This window comes from Halyomorpha halys, unplaced genomic scaffold (genome assembly GCF_000696795.3).
Source record: "Halyomorpha halys isolate HHAL.00 unplaced genomic scaffold, Hhal_1.1 Scaffold552.1, whole genome shotgun sequence".
NCBI lineage: Eukaryota > Metazoa > Arthropoda > Insecta > Hemiptera > Pentatomidae > Halyomorpha > Halyomorpha halys.
In genome coordinates, this window is record NW_027106510.1 from 92,028 (window position 1) to 114,780 (window position 22,753).

The 22,753-nt window shown below is 28.8% G+C and overlaps 1 protein-coding gene across 1 annotated transcript; it reads left to right on the forward strand.

Moving 5' to 3' along the window:
* The first annotated feature begins 233 nt into the window (after nucleotides 1-233).
* On the forward strand, nucleotides 234-21,469 carry LOC106684186 (uncharacterized). The gene is made up of 12 exons (XM_014426124.3): nucleotides 234-612; nucleotides 6,659-6,828; nucleotides 6,984-7,102; nucleotides 7,547-7,684; nucleotides 7,771-7,911; nucleotides 9,557-9,727; nucleotides 11,507-11,603; nucleotides 14,597-14,727; nucleotides 16,567-16,748; nucleotides 19,950-20,064; nucleotides 20,736-20,873; nucleotides 20,944-21,469. Exons 1-12 carry the CDS (start codon nucleotides 307-309, stop codon nucleotides 21,075-21,077), a joined length of 1,842 nt encoding a protein of 613 aa, XP_014281610.1. The 5' UTR covers nucleotides 234-306; the 3' UTR covers nucleotides 21,078-21,469.
* Nucleotides 21,470-22,753: the final 1,284 nt, after the last annotated feature.

Here is a 22,753-nt window from a genome sequence, read left to right on the forward strand (position 1 = left end):
AATAAAACAGTACTTTAACATTATTTTATTTTCAAAAACACATATTCTTCAATTGAAAAAAAAAATGAAACAAAATTAAACGAAACATTTTGGTATCAATATATTAAAAAATATATATATGATAGATTACTAGCAAAACATTAAATATAATAATTCTAATAATATAAACATATCAGTTTGCACCATCTGAGTAAACTTGTAATAGGACCCCTTATAAAGGACTCCCTCAAATATTGATTTTTATTAGTCTGGAAACATCCACTAAAGATTACAAATGTAGATAGCAAATGTTTTTTTCATTTTAAAATGCTCAAAGCATATATAAATTGTGAGATATTATTTGTATTAAGTTTTATTAATTTATTTGTGATCAGTGAATCAAACGAGAATAAAAATTCCCTCATTGAAAAACATGTTTCTAAAAGAAACGATCCAGACTTTCAAACATGCCTTGAAAGTTTTGATATTTATCAAGATAAAATAATTAGAACGCAAGATTCTAGAGATATGGGTGCAAAATATTTAAACGAAAGAGATGTCCTATCAAGAGATGACTGCCTAAAACTGTGCTGTGAGACAGATAACTGTGATGTATTTGTTTTTGAAGAGAAAGTAGGTATATTTTATATTAATAATATTAGTAATTAACTCTAAATCTAGTCAGAGAGTTTTTTTAATAATGAAACCATGAATTAAAAGAATAGTAAATGTACTTGTTATATTAGTCGTTCATTTCCAAAACCCACGAAAAGTCGTATCATATCACATCATTTAGATGGGTTTTGGAAATAAACAAGCCATATATATAAATATGTTATATATAGACAATAAATACTTTCTTAGGAGTAGGCACACATGAAGCTAAAAAGAACCGAAATCAGGTTTTTTACATTGTTAAAGAGCCACATTTGGATAGAGAAATTAATTTTTTTTTTAAATTAATGTAATTGTATATCTTCACAAGTCACATATAATAAATAAGTGTTTATTGTTGACAGCAGATCCAATATGAGAAGATTATTGGGTTATGACAAACACAAATAAGTAGAAACAAATAAGCTTTAATTATTTGTGTTTGCCATTTCTAACCGCACCTCTAGGCATATTCTCACATATAATAAAGGTGGCTGGTCACTGACAATGACTCTACTCCATACGCCTAATGTAGACTGATCAGAATGCTTGAAGTAAAGAAGATTTCAAGGAATAATAATATTTCAAATATATCAATTATAATATATTTACAACCTACAAAATTGTCAACGTATCTATTAGTATAATTTGAGAATTCATAGGATACAGTAGTGCCTTTACAATATAACGTTAACTCTTTTAAAAAAGTATAAAAAATAGAGGAAATATCAGAAATTAGAAATCCACTATAAATTTTCAGTTATTTTTACTTAATATTTATGATTCTTACTAACAACTTGATCGTAATTGTTGGATTTTTAGAAGAATTTTTTCCCCTATCATAATGTATTAACTAAAAAGATTAAGGAAAAAATCTTTTGAATCACATCATGTTCAAATTATTTAATTATAAAACTATGTAATAATAATTTTATTGATATCTACGCACTCCACATTCCTGTAATATTTCGACATTTCCTATTGGCCATTTTCATCTCCATCCCAGTGACAATATTAAAAACTATTTTCAAATATACAGTTCTTGCAAATGTTCATAATAATTTATTTTGAATGCTACACATGCTCAGCTGTTCATTCAGAGTTTATTTGTGAACAGTAATATAACCTTTTAATTTTTTTTTTTTTTTGTAAAATATTAAATTATAAATAAAATCCCTAATAAAAACAAATGACATGAAAAAGGATTGGGGACAAATAGAATTTTAAATAAATTATTACAGGCACTTCCAAGAGTTGCATGTTTAAACATAGTTTTTAATTTTGTGAGATAAAGATAAAGATGAATTTATTTATTTAAAATTTAATCAAAGTGCAGTTTTTATTTAACTGTTCAATAATTTTTAACGAATAATCTTTTAAAACAAAATTTATTTCATAATAGGTTATACCTTAATTATGGAAATAAAAGTTATTTCATAACAATTATTCATTAATTTTAATAATTAAAATGATACAGTAACTATTATTGAAATTTAAAAAATAATAATGGTTTTGGAACTTGTTTTCAATAAATAGTTTTTACTGTTTATTTTACAGTACCTTTCTAAATGCTACCCAGACAATTTTTTCCTTTAATTACCTAAAAAATAGATAAGTCAGACATTTGTATTTATGTGTATTTCTACAATCACTGACAATTTGAAAACTATTGTTGTAGTATTCATGTTCTGTAATTTAGTTACGGCCAGCTGTGTTTTAAAAAATTATTTTAAATACATTTTATTATTTTAATAAAATATAGAACCTTTTCATTTTTATAATGTTTTCAATTCCATAGTATTCTTTTGGAAAGACAGTTTATTTCATTTTTAATGTATGTACATTATGAGCTACAAATAATGTGTATAGTATGAGACTATACTATGAGTATAATAATAATTTTATGAAACAATATTTTAAATTATAAAAATTCACAATATATATAATGAATGAAAAAGTGATTTAAAAAAAAATGACAAAACAAAATAATAATACAATTTATACATTATACAATAATACCATAAGAATCTTCCAGTTAAAGGATTATTAAATAATACAATTGATTGACCATGCATGGAAACATGAATGTAAGTTTTCTGTCGAGTTAGTTGCTTGATCATTGCAGCAATGTCAAAGTCCAGATTAATTGAGATTTATGTTTTCATTCCTCTTAAAAAATACTTTTAAGCACTGAATCTTGTTGGTATAGAAGAAATTATTTTTTTTTAAAATGGTAATCTATAAATTATCAAAACAATTATTAAACCTGCAAAAGTTTAAAGTGACATTTAAAATTAAATCTGTACCGATGCAATCCATGAAGGGTAAGAGATGCAGTAATTTGTAAGAAAGTACTTTTATTAGTCCAATGGTTGTGCTAGGAGGTGATTTCGTCAGAATCATGCTTGATCCCCATATTTTTTACTCAATCAAGGGTACCCACTTTATGAGGCTGACCTCAGGAGGGCTCCATAACCTATAAGGTTGACCCATGGCTACAGTTTCAGATACATGGATATAGTTACAGATAATAATTATCTGTCCAGCCAGATTCAAACTCTGGTCTTTGGAGTTAGTAGCATTGTGCCTTACTATTGTGCAACCATGGTCACCAGAGTGATATTTCTAAAAAAAAAAAAAATACTTTCCAATTTTAGATTTATTAAATGCAATCAATAACATTAAGTAATAATTGATAAAGAACAACCGTTTTGAAAATTATTAGCAGCACATAATCTAAAAGTTAAAATTATCAATAATTTAAAAAAAAAAATTCATATATATTATTTTGTTATAAAATTTTATTATATCAAAAAGTCTAGTTTGCAGCTTATGTCTATGTCCATATAATTGTAGTTTGTTACTTTTTTAATATTATTTCTTAAATAAAAGGAAACCACCAAAATTTCTTAATTATCTTTGTCACACTGCATTCAATGTGATTCTTATTCTGTTTTCTATTTTCCTAAGCCTTACACATATTTATAAGAGAATAAAAAAACAATACGTTCCAATTTTAGATATAATAATTATGATTATAGTAACAATTGAAAAAAAACATCTTTTTTGAAAATTATTAGTAATAACTAATCTAAAATTTCAATAATAAGACATTTTTTTTTTCCACTTTTGGTTCCAATTCTGTTAAAAGTTTATAAAACATTTAAATATTTCATAAATATCCAATATATATGTAATTGAATTTATGTATGTAGCTTCTAAAATAGTGTTTATCATTTAATTATTTTATTACTAAAGGAAAGTTTTAAGTATTTCAAGTTTGGACCGCACCGTAGCTAAGGGGTTAGGCACAAGTCTATCGTTCTGAGATCTGCAGACAGTGCCAGTTAGAATCCGGCCTTGGGGCGTTGACTTTTTCATTAAGTGGTGGTCCCACAAAATGATAAAATTTACCCCCAACCATGGTTAGAAAAGGTTGGTCACCTGTAGATAACTAGGCAAACATCACCTTGGATTGCCTTAAAAAAAAAGAAAAGTATTTCAAATAGCAGAAAGCAAGTATTGTATAATATTTTTAGTTTTTTCTATTGTCTAAATTATCTCTTCTGATACAATAGTAAAATAATTATGAGTTCTGTTAATTGCAAACTATCTGTGTAACAATTGAACCAGGTTATTGTTTGACCTTTTTCATGACAACAGAGGTATAAGCTCATTAAATAACAATAGCTATTTGAGAAGCATAAATCAGTACTCAATAAGAAAGTTATTAGATTTTCATTTATTTATTTTTATATGATTCTGAAATATAATCCAGGTCCAAATTTTCAATAATAACTTAGTTCCAGAAAAAAAATATGTGAAATTTTTAGGTTAGGTGTTAGCTAACCTAAAAACTAATGAAATTTTCATACCATTATCATAGCTAAAAACCTTTTAGTGTAAAGTACAATAAAGAACCATGAAAAAGTTAAAATTTTAGAAAACACTTAACATAAATTTATTGTTCAATTAGTACATAATATAAATCTTCAGTATATGTACTTTCCAAAAACATTTTATCGATACAAACTCCAATATTTTCTTTTTTATTTAAAAGACACAAATATTTTGGATTTTCCCTCTTTCAGGATTTTTAGTCAATTGAAAGCTTACAAAAATTATTTTTTTTTTACGAAGAGGTGGTTAGGGGTATGGTCAGAGAATAACACAAATAAGTTGGAAAAACTTATGTAATAGTGCCAACATTTCGGCCAGAATTTCTAGCCTTCTAAGTGCTAAGAACAAAGAACAAGATAACAACCAATGAATATGACTATTTCTATTGCGTGTATTGTAGTTTGGAAGACAGTTGGGTATATTACCATTGCTAGGGCTCTTTTACAATTTGGCCCTTCTCAAATTTAGGGTCTCCCTTCCTCCATATCCCTTTGTCTGGAATACATACTTTGATTTTTTTTTTTAAATCAAGTCTTCTGGGTAAATGGTCACTTAGTAAACTAATCCATTCTTTACCCTCAATCTTATTTAGGATCTTTAAGTGTCTTTGACAATTTCCTGGTTTATAATTTCAGTTACGTTCTATACTTAAGGCACTCATTATAGCTTTTTTTAGTATCCAGATGTGTAGTGGAATTAAGTTCAGAATTGCCTCCATAGCTGCTGTGGAGCATGTTCTGATTGCTTCTGTCACACCTAGACACGTCATTTTTTGTACCTTTTCCAATTTTATTTGTGAGATTTTTTCCTCTGTTTTTGGCCATCAAATTAAACACAATACAATATTTTTTAAGGTAAATACAAAAAATTAATAATTTATTACTAAAAAATGACAAAAATGATCAAAGTCCATGTGTAGTTGACCAAACATGATTTAAATCCAACAATTTTAGATATTTACTATTTTTTTTAACAGAGACACGGCTCTTGTCTTGGATCCGACGGTAAGATTTGAAAGTAATGACCTCGAACAGGAAAGTGGAGTGGAAAGGGAAAAAAGAAAATATATGAAAAATGTGTCCCTTTCCTTAAGGAAAAATTCTGCGAGACCTTCGGAGAGAGAGAGTTCACCGTGAGAGGCCTCTGGTTTGGATCTCACAGAACAATACCAGATAGAACAAGGAGCTTCTTAGAAGGCCCAGGTGTTAGCATTGGGGATATTGCGATCTTGGCGGAAAATATTATTTTGGACTCCCTGTGGATCATACACCATCATCTGCATGGGAATTTGCTCGGAGATTATTCTGTGTTTTATTTATTTATTTTAATATGTTGACTATTTGTGTGTTTTAACGTATTTATTCATTAAATTATTTTATTTTATTAATACTATTGTTTTTTTTTGTTTTGTTTTTTAAACGTATTTATCCATTCAAGTGTTTCCTGTAACCGGTTTTTTATTATATTTTCCTTTGAATCTATGTGTTAGTCTTATTATCGTAAAATGTATCTATTTGTTTGTTTTTGGTAAACTGATCTACTGCTGTGACTATGAATGATGGCCTGATCTCACATTGCCGTCTAATATTGAATTTGTTTAGCGGGTCACTGAAAAGGATCTAGGAGGGTGAATTCCGGAGAGCAAATTTGTTGATCGGGTGAATTAAAAAATTGTGAAATGGTGAAATTGGAGGAGCAGAAATGAGAAAGAAAAATAGGAATGAATTGAAACATTTGTATTTGTTGTACAGACTGAAATTGATTGTAAAAGAAAACTGTAGGGGAAAAAAAAATTGTTTATTATATCTCTTTATATCTGATTATACCATGTATGTGTAATTTATATATGTCCGATTACGGATTGATAAGTATGCTGTGTGAGATAGCAGCCTGAAGTATTTCAGCATAGATAAATAAAGTATTTCTCTCTCTCAACTTGTTTTTTCCTACTTAAATACTGCAAAGTTGCCTAAGATTCCTTCTTCATCTCTTTAAGAGGCATTAGTCTGAGAAGACTTATAAATTCAGCTGATGTGTCGTATCATAAACAATTAATAAATAAAAAGGTCCAAGTATGGTCAAAATAACTATATAAAAATAATCTTATTTTCACAATCTCTTTCAGAGCCCAGGAGGTTGCTACCTGTTTGAATGTGGTTCTTCAGAGGACTTTAAATGCAAATTTACTAAACATCAAAACTATACTAGCGCTGTTTTGAAAATAAATAGGCACTTAACTGAATTGGAAACGCAGATAAAGTTTACACAACATGAACATGAACTTACAAAACTCAGGTTAGTTTTGATAACATTTATTTTCTTAAAATATTAGAATTCAAGAAGAAAAAAAAAAAGTGAGATTCAGCATCTAATAATGCTTGTCAAATATTTGATAAAAATTTTTATATTTTCTTAATTTAAGTGATTTTTTTTTCTTTTGAATAAAATAGGCAACCTCCTGTTAATTCAAACCCAATTACAATTCATTTCCCAACGACGGAATCGACAAAAAATCAAGAGACTATAAATTTTGGAATAGAACGACCTCCAAATGAACCTACCATTACAAGTAAATATTTTAAAATATTATTTTTAGTGCATTATGATTTTATGAGTTTTTAAGAATAAAAATCTGTTATATCCAGTTTTCAAAATTTTACAGCAGGACAAAAAAATTAAAAATATTTGTTTGATAAAAATAAAGTTTTTATTATTGTTTTAATAATAACATATTCCTTATTAATTGATAATAAACATATTTTATTATTAATTAAATGGAGTGACTCCTTACAGAACCTTTGCCAGAGCATCACTGATAATTTATTAATACCAGTGAGCTCTCAATCTGTTTATTAAATTTTTGTTGTGATCTAGTTGTTTTTATGTAATTTTTTTAGGCAATTGGTAAAAGAGGTTTTAAACTCCCCTTTTTCAAATACAAATAAATATTTTAAATGACTCATATACTTGTTAGTAGTTTACTTTTACTTCGAAATGTTTCAATGTTTATTAGAGAGTAGAGAATGCAGTAGGTATCAGTTTGAATGCCACACCAGCAAGGAGTGTATAGCTATATATAATGCATGCGACGGGATACCTCAATGCTCTGATGGAAGTGATGAAGCTCCTGAACTTGGCTGCCCCGCAACACGTAATGCTTCTAAGATATTCATTAATTAATTTAATTTTGAATCATTTATATTTATATTAACAATAACAGAAATAAATTTATTTCAGCGACTCCTTCTCCACTTGTAACTACATCAAATCCTTCTAAGCCCCTACCAAAAACTGAACAGGATGTTGAAGTTCATAAAGTTGATCCAGGAATAAAAGTGACATCAGAATCGCAAAAACAATATCCTCAACAACCATACAGTAAGCATTGGTATTAATTTTTCTTCTTAATCATGCCTCATCTACCGCAGAAGAGTGTAAGGAGCTTCATGTAGATGCAGGTCCATAAGTTTCAATCTTGTACCAGCTGGCTGCTTCTATTCTAGTCCATTTCTCTCTTGTATAAATTAATAAAATTAATTAATTTTGAGATACTGGTTCTTGACTCCAATTTTTTCTCTCTTGACAGAAAGTAATGGGTTTTGTTAAAGCAGTGATTGATAATTACTCAACTCCAAATGGAATGTGGTGATACCTGATATTCAACTAAAATACTACTTCCTCAACTTAAATTACATCATGAAATGCAATTGAAAAAATTTAATATAAAAATAGAAGTTATTAAAAATGTATTGCCTCATTCATTGATAGCATCTACTGTTGTTGACAAATGGCCACTACATGTTTGTATGTATATATAGGGATGGCTCAAAAATTAACGTTGACTCGGGCTGTGCAATTTATGTTTTTTAAGTTCAATCACTCCTCTAAGTATAAATTTCATCTCATACTGCCATCTTAGAAGCCCTCAAATACTTTAATGAATCCATAGAACATAATTTTGTAGTTTTAACAGATTGTAGGAGTGCATTATTATCACTAAATAATAATAGTGTCAGTAGTACCAAATGGAAAAAAACAAAAAATCAAATTATTTCAAATTATGAAGAAGATGGTTAGGGGCGTGGTCAAGAGAACAAAAATAGTTAACAACTGTTTATTTGCCGACGTTTCATCCCACTTTGTCATTCTGCTTCGATTCAATTGAGAACTTTCGAAACTATTCACAAATCTTTTTTAAAAATTATTGAAAAGTTTTGAAAGCTTTTAACTTGAACAACCCTGACGAAGCTCTACAAAGTGAGGTGAAACATCAGTAAATAAATAGTTGTTAACTATTTTTGTTTTCTTTTGCCCACACCCCTGACCATCATCTTCATAATTTGAAATAATATGGTCAATTATTTATATATGTAATATTAAACTTGGGGAGGTACGTTGTATCCCTGTGTCAAGAACTCATCATTACTTTCAACAACAAAGACTTAATTAAGACTCAATCATTTTATGCTTATCTTATGACCATCATCAAATATTTCTATTATTATTTTTTTTTTTAAAACAAATTATGGCCTATCAGCTTTCAAGTATATTCTTTTGTTTTTGTTTATTTAATAAAATAATATATTTTCAATTATGATAATATTTACATGGTTTATTCTTTTTAAAATTAAACTATCTACAATTAAATATATAAACACCACACACTTGTACAGACATGGGTAATGCACTCTGGCGGAAAGCGATGGAGATGCTGGTTCATCAGCTCGCTCATAGGTAGCGTTGCCAAATACTTTAAATAACTTTGGTGTTATTTAAACTATGTTTGTTTATAGACTAATATAAAACTGATATATATTTTTATAAACTATATTGAATAATAACAAGGCCTGTAAATAGAAAGCTGTTTTTTTCTTAATTTATTGTAATATTAAAAATGTTCATTAAGATCACTTATGTTTCTCAAATATGCAAAGAACCAGTGTGTCTTAAATAGATTTTTCAATCTTCAAAAAGTGATTTATTTAAACTCAATTATCCAATAATACTGATTAATTTATTACAGCAGGAGATACTGCGGCTACAGGAAACAGCTATGCAACAAATCCGCTACAGTCAAATATGAATTTGCCTTCAAACGTTCCTAATTCAAGAACTGGTTATGGTAGGGAAGGAGAAGGAATGACCAATTTCCATCCAGAGCAACAATGGGCCTATCAATATCACCCTAATCAAGGTAATGACTGTTTAAAAAAATAAAATATATATGTACACAGTAGAGTATTGATAATTTGGGCATAAATAATCTGGACTCCAATACAACATAAATGTTCTACAAGAGGAAATGGCCTCGATAAACATGAAAATTAACCCGGAAAAGACCAAATGTATGAGGATAGGAAAGAAACCCTGGAGAATAATGAGGTTGATCAGAGCAAACGAAAAAAGACTAGGGCAGGTCCAGAATTTCAAATATCTTGGTGCTCATCTCAACGAAAGTGGCTACATTGATGAGAAAGTTTCTCAAAGAATCGGTGCAGCTGGAAGAATATTTTTTAGTTTGCTTCAAAGGGGTTTTGTAGGTAAAAGAGAGGTGACAAGAAAAACTAAAATAATGATCTACAAATCGACGTTCCTCCCTGTTCTTTTCTACTCTTCTGAATCATGGACATTCACCTCAAAACACAAGAGCCGGATCCAATCCATGGAGATGCTGTATCTTCGTAAGGTGGAAGGAAGGACACGAGACAGAGTACAGAACAGTACCATATAGACTAACCTCGGAGTCAAACCGGCTGAGAGCATCCTAGAGGGGCACAAGCTAAGATGGTTCGGATACCTCCTTCGAATGGACCAGGAAATAACTGCCAGGAAGACATATGAGACTCGTGTGGAGGGAAGAAGGCCAAGAGGAAGACCACATATTTCCTCGGAGGAGAGTGTTAAGGAGGCATTCAGGAGGTGGGATATGGACTGGAGTAGGAGAAGGGAGATGGTCCAAGAACGAGACATCAGGTTCAGACTATACAAATTGTAACCTCACACTGCATAAGCGGTAATGGTGACAAAATGGTTTTGAATAATCTGGACTGTTGATAATCCGGATTCAACAAAAAGCAAAACAAAGAACTTGCAAGTGGTGAAAATGATTCCAGTCAGTGGTTGGCTCTTGACGACAATATTCCTGGATACCAGATTTTGACGACCAAGAAATAACATCCATGGTGTGTAAAGAAGACTGAGAAAAAAACCAATTCAAATGGGAAAATTGAAGAGATAGGAGAGACTGATATAATGGTTTAAGAAACAGACAGAGTACATAAACCCAGCTCATTCTATTAAGGGAACCATATAGTCAGTCAGAATGAGAGTAAAATCAAGATTTACGTTCAGACTGATTGTGAAGGGGTTAAACTGAATGATTGCCGAGATGATTTTGAAATCAATCATTCAAAATTTTTTAGTAATTCTTATTTATTTATACTTTTCACTGTATATCTAATTTTTTTCTTTAATTTACTTTGTTTATTTTTATATAGATGTTCACATATGTTAACCTTACTTTACTTTTACTTCATGTTACCTAACTCTCTTAATTTGTTAAATTATTTTAGTTTTTTGCATCATTTTAGCTCTGCAAAGTAGGATGAAACATTAATTTATATTTATAAATTATATATAATAAATAATTTATTTGCTAATTGAGTTCTTTTATCCACATCTAAATCTTCCTTTTATAATGGTTTTATTTATTGGTTTCAATTATTTAACCATAAAAGTGAATTATTTATAAGTTTTCTTTATGTTCAATGCATAAAACAACTCTTTTTCTTTTTTTTTTTTTTTTTTGTTCATTCTGACATTTTGATAACCGAACAGAATTCGGTCACAATTAATCTGAATTATTGACACTCTACTTCAATTATTATTTTAAAATATTTTTATCCTTTTAAATTATATTTTGTACACATAATGTGAATTATAATTAACTATATGTGCTTATCTCTGCATACAGGTGGAAGTCAAATTTTTACTCATAAAGGAAACGGTCTAGTGCCTCAAGCTGATAGATATCCTCAACATCAATACATCCAGCAAGAAATTCCTCAGCGGTAAATATTTTATTTTAACTTACATCCACTGACTTATTATTTGTTCTTATCACTCATTTTCTGGTAGATCTATAATTATTGTAATAAATAACAGTATTATTGTACAGTATATAATTATTGTGATAATAGCTGTTCAACCATTTGCTTTGAACAGCTCTGATGAAAGTGGGGCGAAACGTGGGAAAATAAATAGTTATAAACTATTTTTGTTTCTCTTTTGACCGGAACCCTGATGATCTTCTTATATATTGTAATAAATGTACGAGTTGAAATTCTTAGAGAAACATTTATTTACGCAAAAATTAAAATCAGATATTAATGATCAATACAAGATCGAAATACTATGGTTTACTTATACTTATTAAGGATATTATCACAAGTTATTAATTGGGAAAAATCCCTGGTTTATCTGCAGATACAAACTAAATTAAAGAAATCTGCTTTAACAACCTTTACAATTCACGTTAGATTCCCTTTAACACTGTCTTTTATATTAGAGGTACTATAAAATATAAAACTCTCACAATCACCCCTATATGTCTCTCCAATGCTGGGGCTTTACCTTCAGTGCCATATCTCTGCTACCTGCATCTGTTCTGAGGAACCTTCTCCTTCGATCAACAAACTAATAATCCCTTTACTCTTCAGGTCCTTTTTCCTTTGTCTCCCGACTCTCACTTCCACAGCATTTACTAAACTGTTGTAGATGTACACTCTGAGTTAGGAGATTTATCAAGAAGGTTCATTTTCTGACACTTAATTTTTCAGAAGTAAACTCACAGAATTAAATTTTGTTATTATTTTTCAGTGTTAAAGTAAGAATACAAGCTTGTTTAAAGAATGAATAAAATTACCTAATAAGTTAGACTGAACATTCGATAACTATTTTGAATCCTTGGAAATATGGGAGACATTTATCATGTGTATTTGGAAAAGCTTATGAAAATTAAAAAAAAAAAAAAGAAGTTAATAATGATGATTGTAAAGGGCATCAGTTATAGAGAAACTGGAATTTAATTCTAGGTACTTAAATTATGAAAACCCAATTGAATTGATTCAGAGTTTAAGACTAGAGATGAACTTTTTTTTATTTAAACTCTAAATCTTGGTTGAGGGACATAATATATACTTGTGCGGATGAAAAGCTGCTCCATTTATTAGGGAGGTATTCTGTTTTAAATTTGTATGGAAAAAAATATTTAGGTGTATGTTTATAGACAGAAAAAAAATGTAATCAATATTTTAAATGGTAAATGTTGGATAATTTATTTTTTGTATATGAAATTAAACTGTATTCCATTGCTAAATACACAGCATACTTATACTTAAACGATATTTTTTAATTCTTATAATGCATAGGCATAGTAAATTTATAATATATAATAATAATTCATGATTTTTTATTTTGTTTTATCATTTTTGTTCTTTTATTTTTTTTATGTTTTCATTTTTTTTAAATATTTTTTTTCCATTATTATTCTTCATTTTTTCCCCATTATTTATCTGTAAATCTAATTATATTTTCTACCTTCACCCAATGCATCTTTCCCTTTTTTCTCTCTTTAACAAACCTAAATTAAATAATAAATTTTAAAAATAAAATAATATGTACACATAAAAATCTGTCATATTTTTGTGCATAAGTAATAGATACTTAAGATTTTTAGCCCTGAAGAAGCCCTGCAATGTGGGGCGAAACGTTGGCTCATTAAAATAGTATATTTCTACTATTTGAGTTTTTTTTACCGCACCCGGACCATATTCCTTTCATATTATTGTTTTCATCAATTATTTTGATCTATTACACTTTATATATATTATTTTTGTAAATATTTACTTTTTTAATTTTATATTTTTTATCTCTATTTGAATGTATGTATATAGTTATATCCTTGAAGCTAATTGTTGATTTTATTTTTTATTTTATATTTTAATTGAATAGAACTTATGCACAAAAATATGACAGATTTTTATGTGTACATATTATTTTATTTTTAAAATTTATTATTTAATTTATGTTTGTAAAAGAGGGAAAAAAGGGAAAGATGCATTGGGTGAAGGTAGAAAATATAATTAGATTTACAGATAAATAATGGGGAAAAAATGAAGAATAATAATGGGGAAAATTTTTTTTTAAAAAAATGAAAACAGAAAAAAATAAAAGAACAAAAATGATAAAACAAAATAAAAAATCACGAATTATTATTATATATTATAAATTTACTGTTCTATGCCTATACATTATAAGAATTAAAAAATATTGTCTAAGTATAAGTATGCTGTATATTTAGCAATGCAATACAGTTTAATTTCATATACAAAAAATAAATTATCCAACATTTACCATTTAAAATATTGATACATTTTTTTCTGTCAATAAACATACACCTAAATATTTTTTTCTGTACAAATTTAAAACAAAATACCTGCCTAATAAATGGAGCAGCTTTACATCCATCTTACATTAATCTTCTAGAAAACAATAATAAATAGTAAAAAGTAATGTTGGAGTGGGTAGCCCAGCGGTAAGGCACTGTGATACTAACTCTCAGGAGCCGTATTTGAATCCAGCTGTAGCAGATACTTATTTTCTGTTTCACTGTAGCTGTGAATCAGTCCTGTGGGTTCGAGAGCCCTCTGTGGTCGTCCCAGCCTCATGAAGTAGCGATCGAATATCCAAATCACCTCTTTGCACAACCGTTGGTCTAGCAACAGTACTTCCTTACAAATTACTGCACCTCTGACCCTTCATGGGTTGTAGTAGTACAGATTGAATTTTTAATAATAAAAAGTGAAAAGAAGTAATAGACAATTTTTAATAACCGATTTTAATTATAATAAATAAATTAAAACAGTATGATTAGGGATCAATAAGCCAAAGAAAATTTTGCTGACAAACAGTATTTAATCATGCAAAATATTTGTATAATATAATATCTAATATGTAACAAAGACACATTTTCTATTCTATTCTGTCCTATATTATATTTCAGTGGGATGATACAGCAGTACGGAGAACAAATACCGAACGACTATGCCAAATATTACTATGACAATGTGCCTTATAGGATACTCCCTCAGAATCAACCAGTTAATAATTGGCAGATGCCTCATAAAAACCAAGGTAATTTAGATTCACTTTATTGAAATTATGAGTTTGTAATCAATAAATATAAATAAAAATAGGTGTGTATGTCCATATATTTCACTTTGGAGTCACAACTATCTGGCGTAGATCACTGCTGTTTTTTATGTAATTCTAAACTCCTGTAGCGAGAGGGAGCAAGTAGTTGGACCACAACTCACCAGAGCCTCGAGCCTCACCAAAGCTCTCAAATTTATAAATCACTTCATTTTGTAAAGAACACGTTGTAATTTTTGTATATTAATAATTTCTGTACATAATACTTAGCAATATCTGTGCAATAAATAATAAATGATAACAATGCAATGCACGAACCTATCTCAAGCAGACATGTACCGAGTAAAATCTTGTTGTTCTTACTATAAGGACTACGAAGAACAAGCACCAGATACAAAGTTCAAGCAGTAAGAAATGGAAGAACCTACTGAATAAGGATGAGCAAATTCCCAGTAATCTTAGCAGAGCTGAGGGAATGGCTTATTTCGACCTACTGATTGGACACGATCCTCAACCGACATGCCCCCTATGCAACATAGGTGACATGGATGGGGACTTTATTTTAACATATATAGGCTTATAAAGTATACATGATGCAAACCAACTCAAGGCAAAAACTAACTTATATTGGGCTATGAGAGGGAAAATGGCTTAATTGCCTATTTCCTGTGGCATAAAAAAAAAAAAAAGTTACCCTTAGTGAAATAAAAGGGCATTAGTAAGGGCTTTTAAAAAAAATTGAAATTATAGCAAAACAACTTCAATTCAATGAACAGATGATGGTTGAGATGTTAACTGCAAGAAAACCCTGTGGAGGAGATGATATGTCAAAATAGGAAACTACACCCTGAAAGCGATCGGAAACTCTTAATGTTTGGATGCTTCTGAAAATAATTAAATGGTGGAGGAACTAGAAACCAGGATGACTGGCAAGAATAGAGGCTGCTTTGCCATGTCAAAAATCCTGAATTGTAAAGTTCTGTCTCACGGCATCAAGATAATGGTGTATGATAAATCATAAGTCCTCCCATTGCCTATGATTCAGAGATCTGGGTGATGTCTAAGGCATCAGAAATGAAGTTGCTTGCATTGGACTTTGCTGAGAATCTATGGCTGATTGTGTGAACATGGACAATGAAGAATCCGTAATAATGAGGAGTTGCATCTAATGGTTGAGTCATGTAGCATGTGTGCCAAGCAAGTTAGCAAATGTTGAGCACTCCTATTCTTCACAGTTTTAAACATTTAGCTCATTTTGACCATTTTCTGACTTTTTTGATCCTCCTTTCATATAACAGCTTAAGTTTAATTTTGTACAATAACAATATGGTTAATGTTTAGTATATTAGTTAATCAATCTCATATTTGTCTTCATTTCATAAAAGTAATATAGTATATAATTTATTTATTATTATGAATTTTTTTTTTGCTTTCTTATTCATTTATTATTATTTTTCTATTTTCTTTTATAACTTGTAATAAGGATATAAACAATAGTTGTTCCTTTTTGTTATTTTTTTAAAATTTATCTGTATTTAATTCTTTTTTATTTATATTATTAGAAGTTAGTCACGATATGACTTATGAGATCATATATGGCTTGCTTTCATCTTTTTTATTTTACATATTCTGTTAAATATTGTTATTTACTTATTTATATTTTCTAATGTATATTCTATAAGTTTATTTTTATTTTTTAAAAAATTTATATCATATTCTAAGGAACTAATGTCTCTTGCCGATGCCTGTAATATTGATTCTAAAGGAGTCCCAGACTAAATGAAGAATATTTGTATTATTATTATATATTGTATTTTCTAGAGGTCGTAAACCAGGGATTAGATGATAGTCCATTGAACAGATTAGAAAATTTACCAGTCGGAAATGGTCCAGGTCAGGATTACTATTATGAAGAGGCCTATAGGAACCGACCCCAGTCACCTCAAGGTTATGGTCAAAGAGCACCCATGTCACAAAATGTACATCCTCGCAATGAAAACAAGGTGTTTTTATCTTCTAATGTTAATTAATTTAAAATTATACAATAATACTGGCTAATTTTAGCTACTCAATGTGTAGAGAAGAATTTTCACTTTATGCTTTATATATCAAAGAACAAATTTATTTTCATGAGACATATAAATTAATATTTCATTTTTTATTTTAATACAAATTACTCTAATACAATTAAATTAAATGAGGAGTTCAATTTCAAAACCAGCCAAGTCCATATTATTTTTTTTTTTAATTAACAATTTCAATACTAGTTTTGATATGAGGTCAAAGAACTTATTTTCAAAAGAAAGCCTTTTACCTTGTGATAATAACCAAGTATCATGCTGAACTGAAGTGGCCCTATCTATCCTTCTGATTCCAGTATTTCTTAGCTTACTTTATATTCCAAGTAATTAGTACTCAGCGCCCCTCCTATATCCTAAAAAACTTGCAATTCAAATTCTCAGTTCAATCTCGTACTACCAGGTCCTGTTTATCTGACATCTACCCTAGACCTCACCAAACTGCTCCGTTTGACAAATTATTTTTTATCCGAGCTGCCTTTCACTGGAATTCCATTATTACATTCCATGTAACATACATCATTTACCAACCCTTCTGTTAAATTACCTTTTGCTTCTACAAACTAATTCAATATTATAGTAGTACAGATAATATAAATATTAAACACTATCATTTACTAACCACAAATATTGTAACCACCTTTTTATTTTGTTTTTTATGTATTTAGTCATTTTGCTTCTTTTTTTTCTGCACTTAAAGTTATTTATAAGCAATTTTAATATAAGTTATAATTAAGTGCGGCCTCGTTGTTTTTGAACAATATATTGTAATATTACAATTACCTTATAACTGTTCTAAAGAGTCCCTAGTCCCAGAATAATAAATTATTTTTCATTTTAAAAACTTTTAGTATAGAAGAAAAAAATATTGTAAATGGCCAAGGCTGTGCCTCATGTATTTTATAAAACTCTTATTACCAAAAATATGAATTGATTTAATGAATCATTTCATCATTGTATTGAATGATTTTATTAACAAATTAATATTCAATTTTTAATATACCATTTTTTAAGAAGCACAGACAAAAGTGATGCAACCCTTAAATGCAGTATTTGAGAAAAATCAACTTAAAAATACTATAAAACTTATATTGAAATTAGTATATAGCTTCTTTTAAATTTTTGGTACTTATTACCATTAATAATAGGTACTTAGTACCAGAATCGGGCAATTATGAAACTAATAGCTAAAATTGCCATGGATACGATATTTATTAATCAATGGTTCATTCATGAATAAGGGTCGTATCCATGGCAACTTTAGCTTATTACACTATTTGACAATTAGCTCTATCTTCCAGGAATGCCTATATTTCACCTCACACCTCAATGATATGCTCTTAGGATTAAACCCGAATATTTCAAAAAACCCCTAGACAATGATAAAACAATAAAATTAGTATTTTAGTTTTTAAAATCAAAAGGTTTATTGTCACAAATATAACATGAAACAAACGAAAAAATAAAATAAAACAAATGTAAACAAAAATAAATAGCATTGATAACCAGTGATGTTTTACGCCATTAAACAAAAACAAACAACCATTTATATGAAATTTACAAGAAGAATGATTAAATAATTTTTTATTCACTAGAGAAATACTTTATTCATATATGCTGCCTAAATACATCACATTGCTATCTCACACAGCATACTTATCAATCCGTAATCGGACATATTTACATTACATATTCATGGTATAATCATAAAAAAAGATATACAATAATAGGATATAATTACAGTTTCCTTTTACAATCCATTTCGGTCTGTACAACTAATACAAATGTTTCACTCACTCCCATTTTTCCCTCTCATTTCTGCTCAATTATTCAATTCACCCTATCAACAAATTCGCTCTCCGGAATTCACCCTCCTAGATCCTCTTCAGTGACCCGCTAAAAAAATGCAATATAATACGGTAATGTGAGATCAGACCATCATTCATAGTCACAGCAGTAGATCAGTCTATCAAGAACAAACAACTAGATATATTTTACAAGAATAAGAATAACATATAGATTAAGAGGAAAATATAATAAAAAAAAAAACCGGTTACAGGAAATATTTGAATGGATAAATACGTTTAAAAAAAAAAAAAAAAAACACCAAAAAAAAAGTGAGGATTTCAGTAGGTTAAAAAATATGTTTTATGAAAAAGCAAATCATATTCGTTTATAGCGTCATCTGAAACCTTTAATTACCATTTTTCAAAGAAATAAAAAACCTTGATTCATTTGGAGATTTTTTCTTCTTCTCCTCTACATTTTATCCAATTCCAACGTTAAAACAACTGTTGGAAAGCTGAATGTTTGATTTTAACCTAATAAGACAATATTAGTTTCAAATAAAAAGATACTTTTAAAATGTTTTATTTTGTATCTCTGGTTCTGATTTGTTTAATTAAATTCAATTAGTATACTTTGGTGCATTTTATAGAGCCCTAAACCACTCCCAAGTTTCGTGTAGATTGGTTGAGTCATGTTGAAGTTATTTCTATTTTTTTACCATATATTTTTAAAATACAATGTTAATTACCACTATAAACTAAATAGATATAATAAACAATTGATACAATCACTTAGCCAATGTGATATATAAATTTATATCAAACTTTCCATTGTATTCAATTAATCTATCTGCATCCCTAACTCTAGCATAGCAAAGCATTGCCTTGTCTGCTAGTTATCGATAAAAGTAATTCACAGAGACCTCCTGAATCAACCCAAATAAATTTACAATTAGAACAGATCCCAATGTAAATCTTTGTTTGGAATATATAAGATCTTGTTGTGAAGAGGCAGAATTTAAGTCTTTACGATAAGGCTCTATGGATCACTGCCAGGATGTCTTTACTTTGTCAACCAGTAATTTTGGGGGTTGTAATTTCAATAACATTCTCTTTTCATTTCAACACTGGATTTTTGAGTTGTGTCACTTTTCTTGCTGGTGAGCGATGTGTTCTTCATAACTGAAATATTTCTCTTTATTCTGAAATTAATATTTATATACTGGTTGGTTTTTTAATTATTATTTTCTAATTGTCCGTCTACTTTGCTCTCCACAAGTAAACAGGACAAAATTAAAAATATTTTCAAATAATAATGTAAATAAAGAAAAATGTTTAGGTCCCTGAAACTGTAATGGAAACTAACGGCAACGATATGACAGCAAAACACGATGTTCCAAAAAAGAAACCGCCAATAGTTCACACAGTTGAGACTACCACAACAAAACCTAAAGGTCAGTAATAGATAATTTATTATAATAAATGTAATTACTTATTAAAATTTATAAAATTACTATAGATTAGTGTTTATTATAATAAATGCAATTACTTATTAAAGTTTATAAAATTACTATAGATTGGTGTATGATATAAAAATTAGACTGCCCTGAAGGTTAGGAAATCGTTTTGAAATGTCAAATAGAAAAAATAATTTACAAAAAGGATCTGTTGACACATTAATTCAGGTGGTAGCAAGAGATTGCATTTTTAGAATATTTATCTATTTTTATTTAATCACCAAAGTTCCAAAGCTGTATCATAATTTTAAAGCTGATAGCTACAACAATTGGAAGCTAATTTACAAACTACTTTACAAAAATTTAGGAAATGATTTCTAAGAACATGGTTTCCTCTTTTCAATTATAAATTGAAAAATATAAAACTTCCAAAAGAAGTAAAATTATTTTCCAAAACAATGTGTCACAAATTAAAAATATGTGGATCATAACCAGTCATGTCTTGGGGCGAATGATGATCTGCAACATGGGCCAAAATGGCCATTAATAAATAATAGAAACTATTTCTAAATTTATTTATATTTTTTATACTGCAACCCAACTTTCCTCTTCTAATTCAAATATGATCTATCATCTATGTATAAAATTAGACAATTTGGTTATTTCAGAAGAAACACCTGCCCATGTATCGCATAGAAAAGTAGAGAAAGTGTCAGCAGAACTAAAAATGAAAGAATCCCTGATTGAGGATGATATGGATGGCCATAGTACTAGTCCCAGCGGAGCTGTGCTATCATTGACGATGGGTAAATTTTATATATAATTAAATATATTACTAAATTATATATATGAAGTACTAATACATTTTGTAATCAGGTTTGTGCATCACTGGCCTCATGCTGATATTTGTAGGCTGCAGAATGAGGGTGGTGAAGAGGAGGATGAGGCGTGGTGGGAAATCGCCATATGCGCACGATGCTGACTTCTTAGTTAACGGAATGTATTTATAAGCTGTAATTATTTAACTAATGTAAATAATGATAAAAAGTAAGGGGTAGTAATAGAGTTTTATAGAATGTTTATAAACAAGTAATAATTTTTAATTAATTAATTACTATGGCTTAATATAATGATAGTAATCAGAGTTTGGCAAGTCCATTGACAATTACCATGGATACAATATTTATTTATCAATGATTCATTCATGAATAAGGGTCGTATCCATGGCAATTTCAGCTATTAGTATCTACTATAGCTCATTTTTGCCCATCTCTGATAGTAATGTACTAATTACGCTGTTTCAAAATGTGTCCTTACTAATTCAAGAATTGAATAAAGTTTTTTTGGTATAAAAACTTCCAAAATAAATTTATATGTGATAAACTAATTGATCTTTTATTTGTTAAGTATTGTTTTTATTATTGTAAATTTTAATACAAATAAAGTATTATTTTAATTTTAAAAAATTGACTAATCATTTAACATTATCATTTTAATTTCACTAAACTTGTGGACAAGTTACCAAGAAGTTAATGTTATCTTCCTTTTCTTCGTAGTTACATGCCGGACAGTTATAAAACAATAAAAGTTGAAAATATTTCAATTTATGTACTCAACATAGTAGTAATGCAGTAATTCAAACAGACTTCGGAAGGACGCCTGCCGTCATCTTGAATATTTTGAATGCTATCTTTACACCATATTTGACTGATCAAAATTGGTTAGCTTGCTTTTTGGTTTAATACAACAAATAATCAATACTGAAATGATACATAAAATAAAACATACTAAAAATCATTTATACATAAAAAAATAACTATTCATAAAAAATAGGATATTACAATATATATATGTATATTGTAATATGCTCTTTTTGTGTAAATAGTATATTTTGATGTATAAAGGGTTTTTAATATGTTTTATTTTATATATCATTTTAAGATTGTTAATTTGTTTTGTTTTTATCCAAAAAGCAAGCTAACCAATTTTCATTGTCTATAATAACTTCGTGATTCAAAACAAAACGAAGATGGCGGTACGTATTCTTCAGTCGACAAGTCCGTTGAATCAAGGCCATGTTGAGCAGATTTAAATATCATAAAAACTATTTTAACTCTTTCCATCATAATTGAAAATATAGTATCAATTTAAGAAAAACTAGAAGTCAAGAAATAGTGCTAGAGAATAATATTCAGAAAGTAAATCAATTGCAAAAATCCCTAACTGTTGTGCGACAATAGATGTTTACATGGAACATCGAGGCAGGCTTGGTTTTGGAGATTCTTTCGTTGTTTGGGCGCAGAGGTGAAAGGATGTCTCCAGGATGAGGAGGTTCTCATGAATTTCTGTCCAGCAAGAGCAGGAAGCCATTTTGAACGCTAGGACAATAACATTAGAAACAAAGAAGATACCAGGAATCATCAAAAGAAAATCGTGAACTTGGTTAGTTTTGCTATACGTAAAAATAGATTCATGTATAAAATAGATATTAGTTTAATTAATAGAAATCATTGTGTCTGTTTTTCGTGATTGCCTAGCAACCCGCCCTGAGATTAAGAGTCTCTTTTGTATTATAAAAATAAATAAAATACTATTATTTATTTAGTATTAAAGTTCTTAATTTGAACCCAAATTATCTTTTATATTAGAAAAAAGTAATAAAACAAGCAAAAATTCTTTTTTATTT

Coding starts and splice junctions, on each gene's coding strand:
- LOC106684186 (XM_014426124.3), top strand. CDS start 307: ATGCTCAAAGCATATATAAATTGTGAGATATTATTTGTATTAAGTTTT. Junction 7,103..7,546: donor AAATGAACCTACCATTACAA/GTAAATATTTTA, acceptor AATGTTTATTAG/AGAGTAGAGAATGCAGTAGG. Junction 14,728..16,566: donor GATGCCTCATAAAAACCAAG/GTAATTTAGATT, acceptor TGTATTTTCTAG/AGGTCGTAAACCAGGGATTA.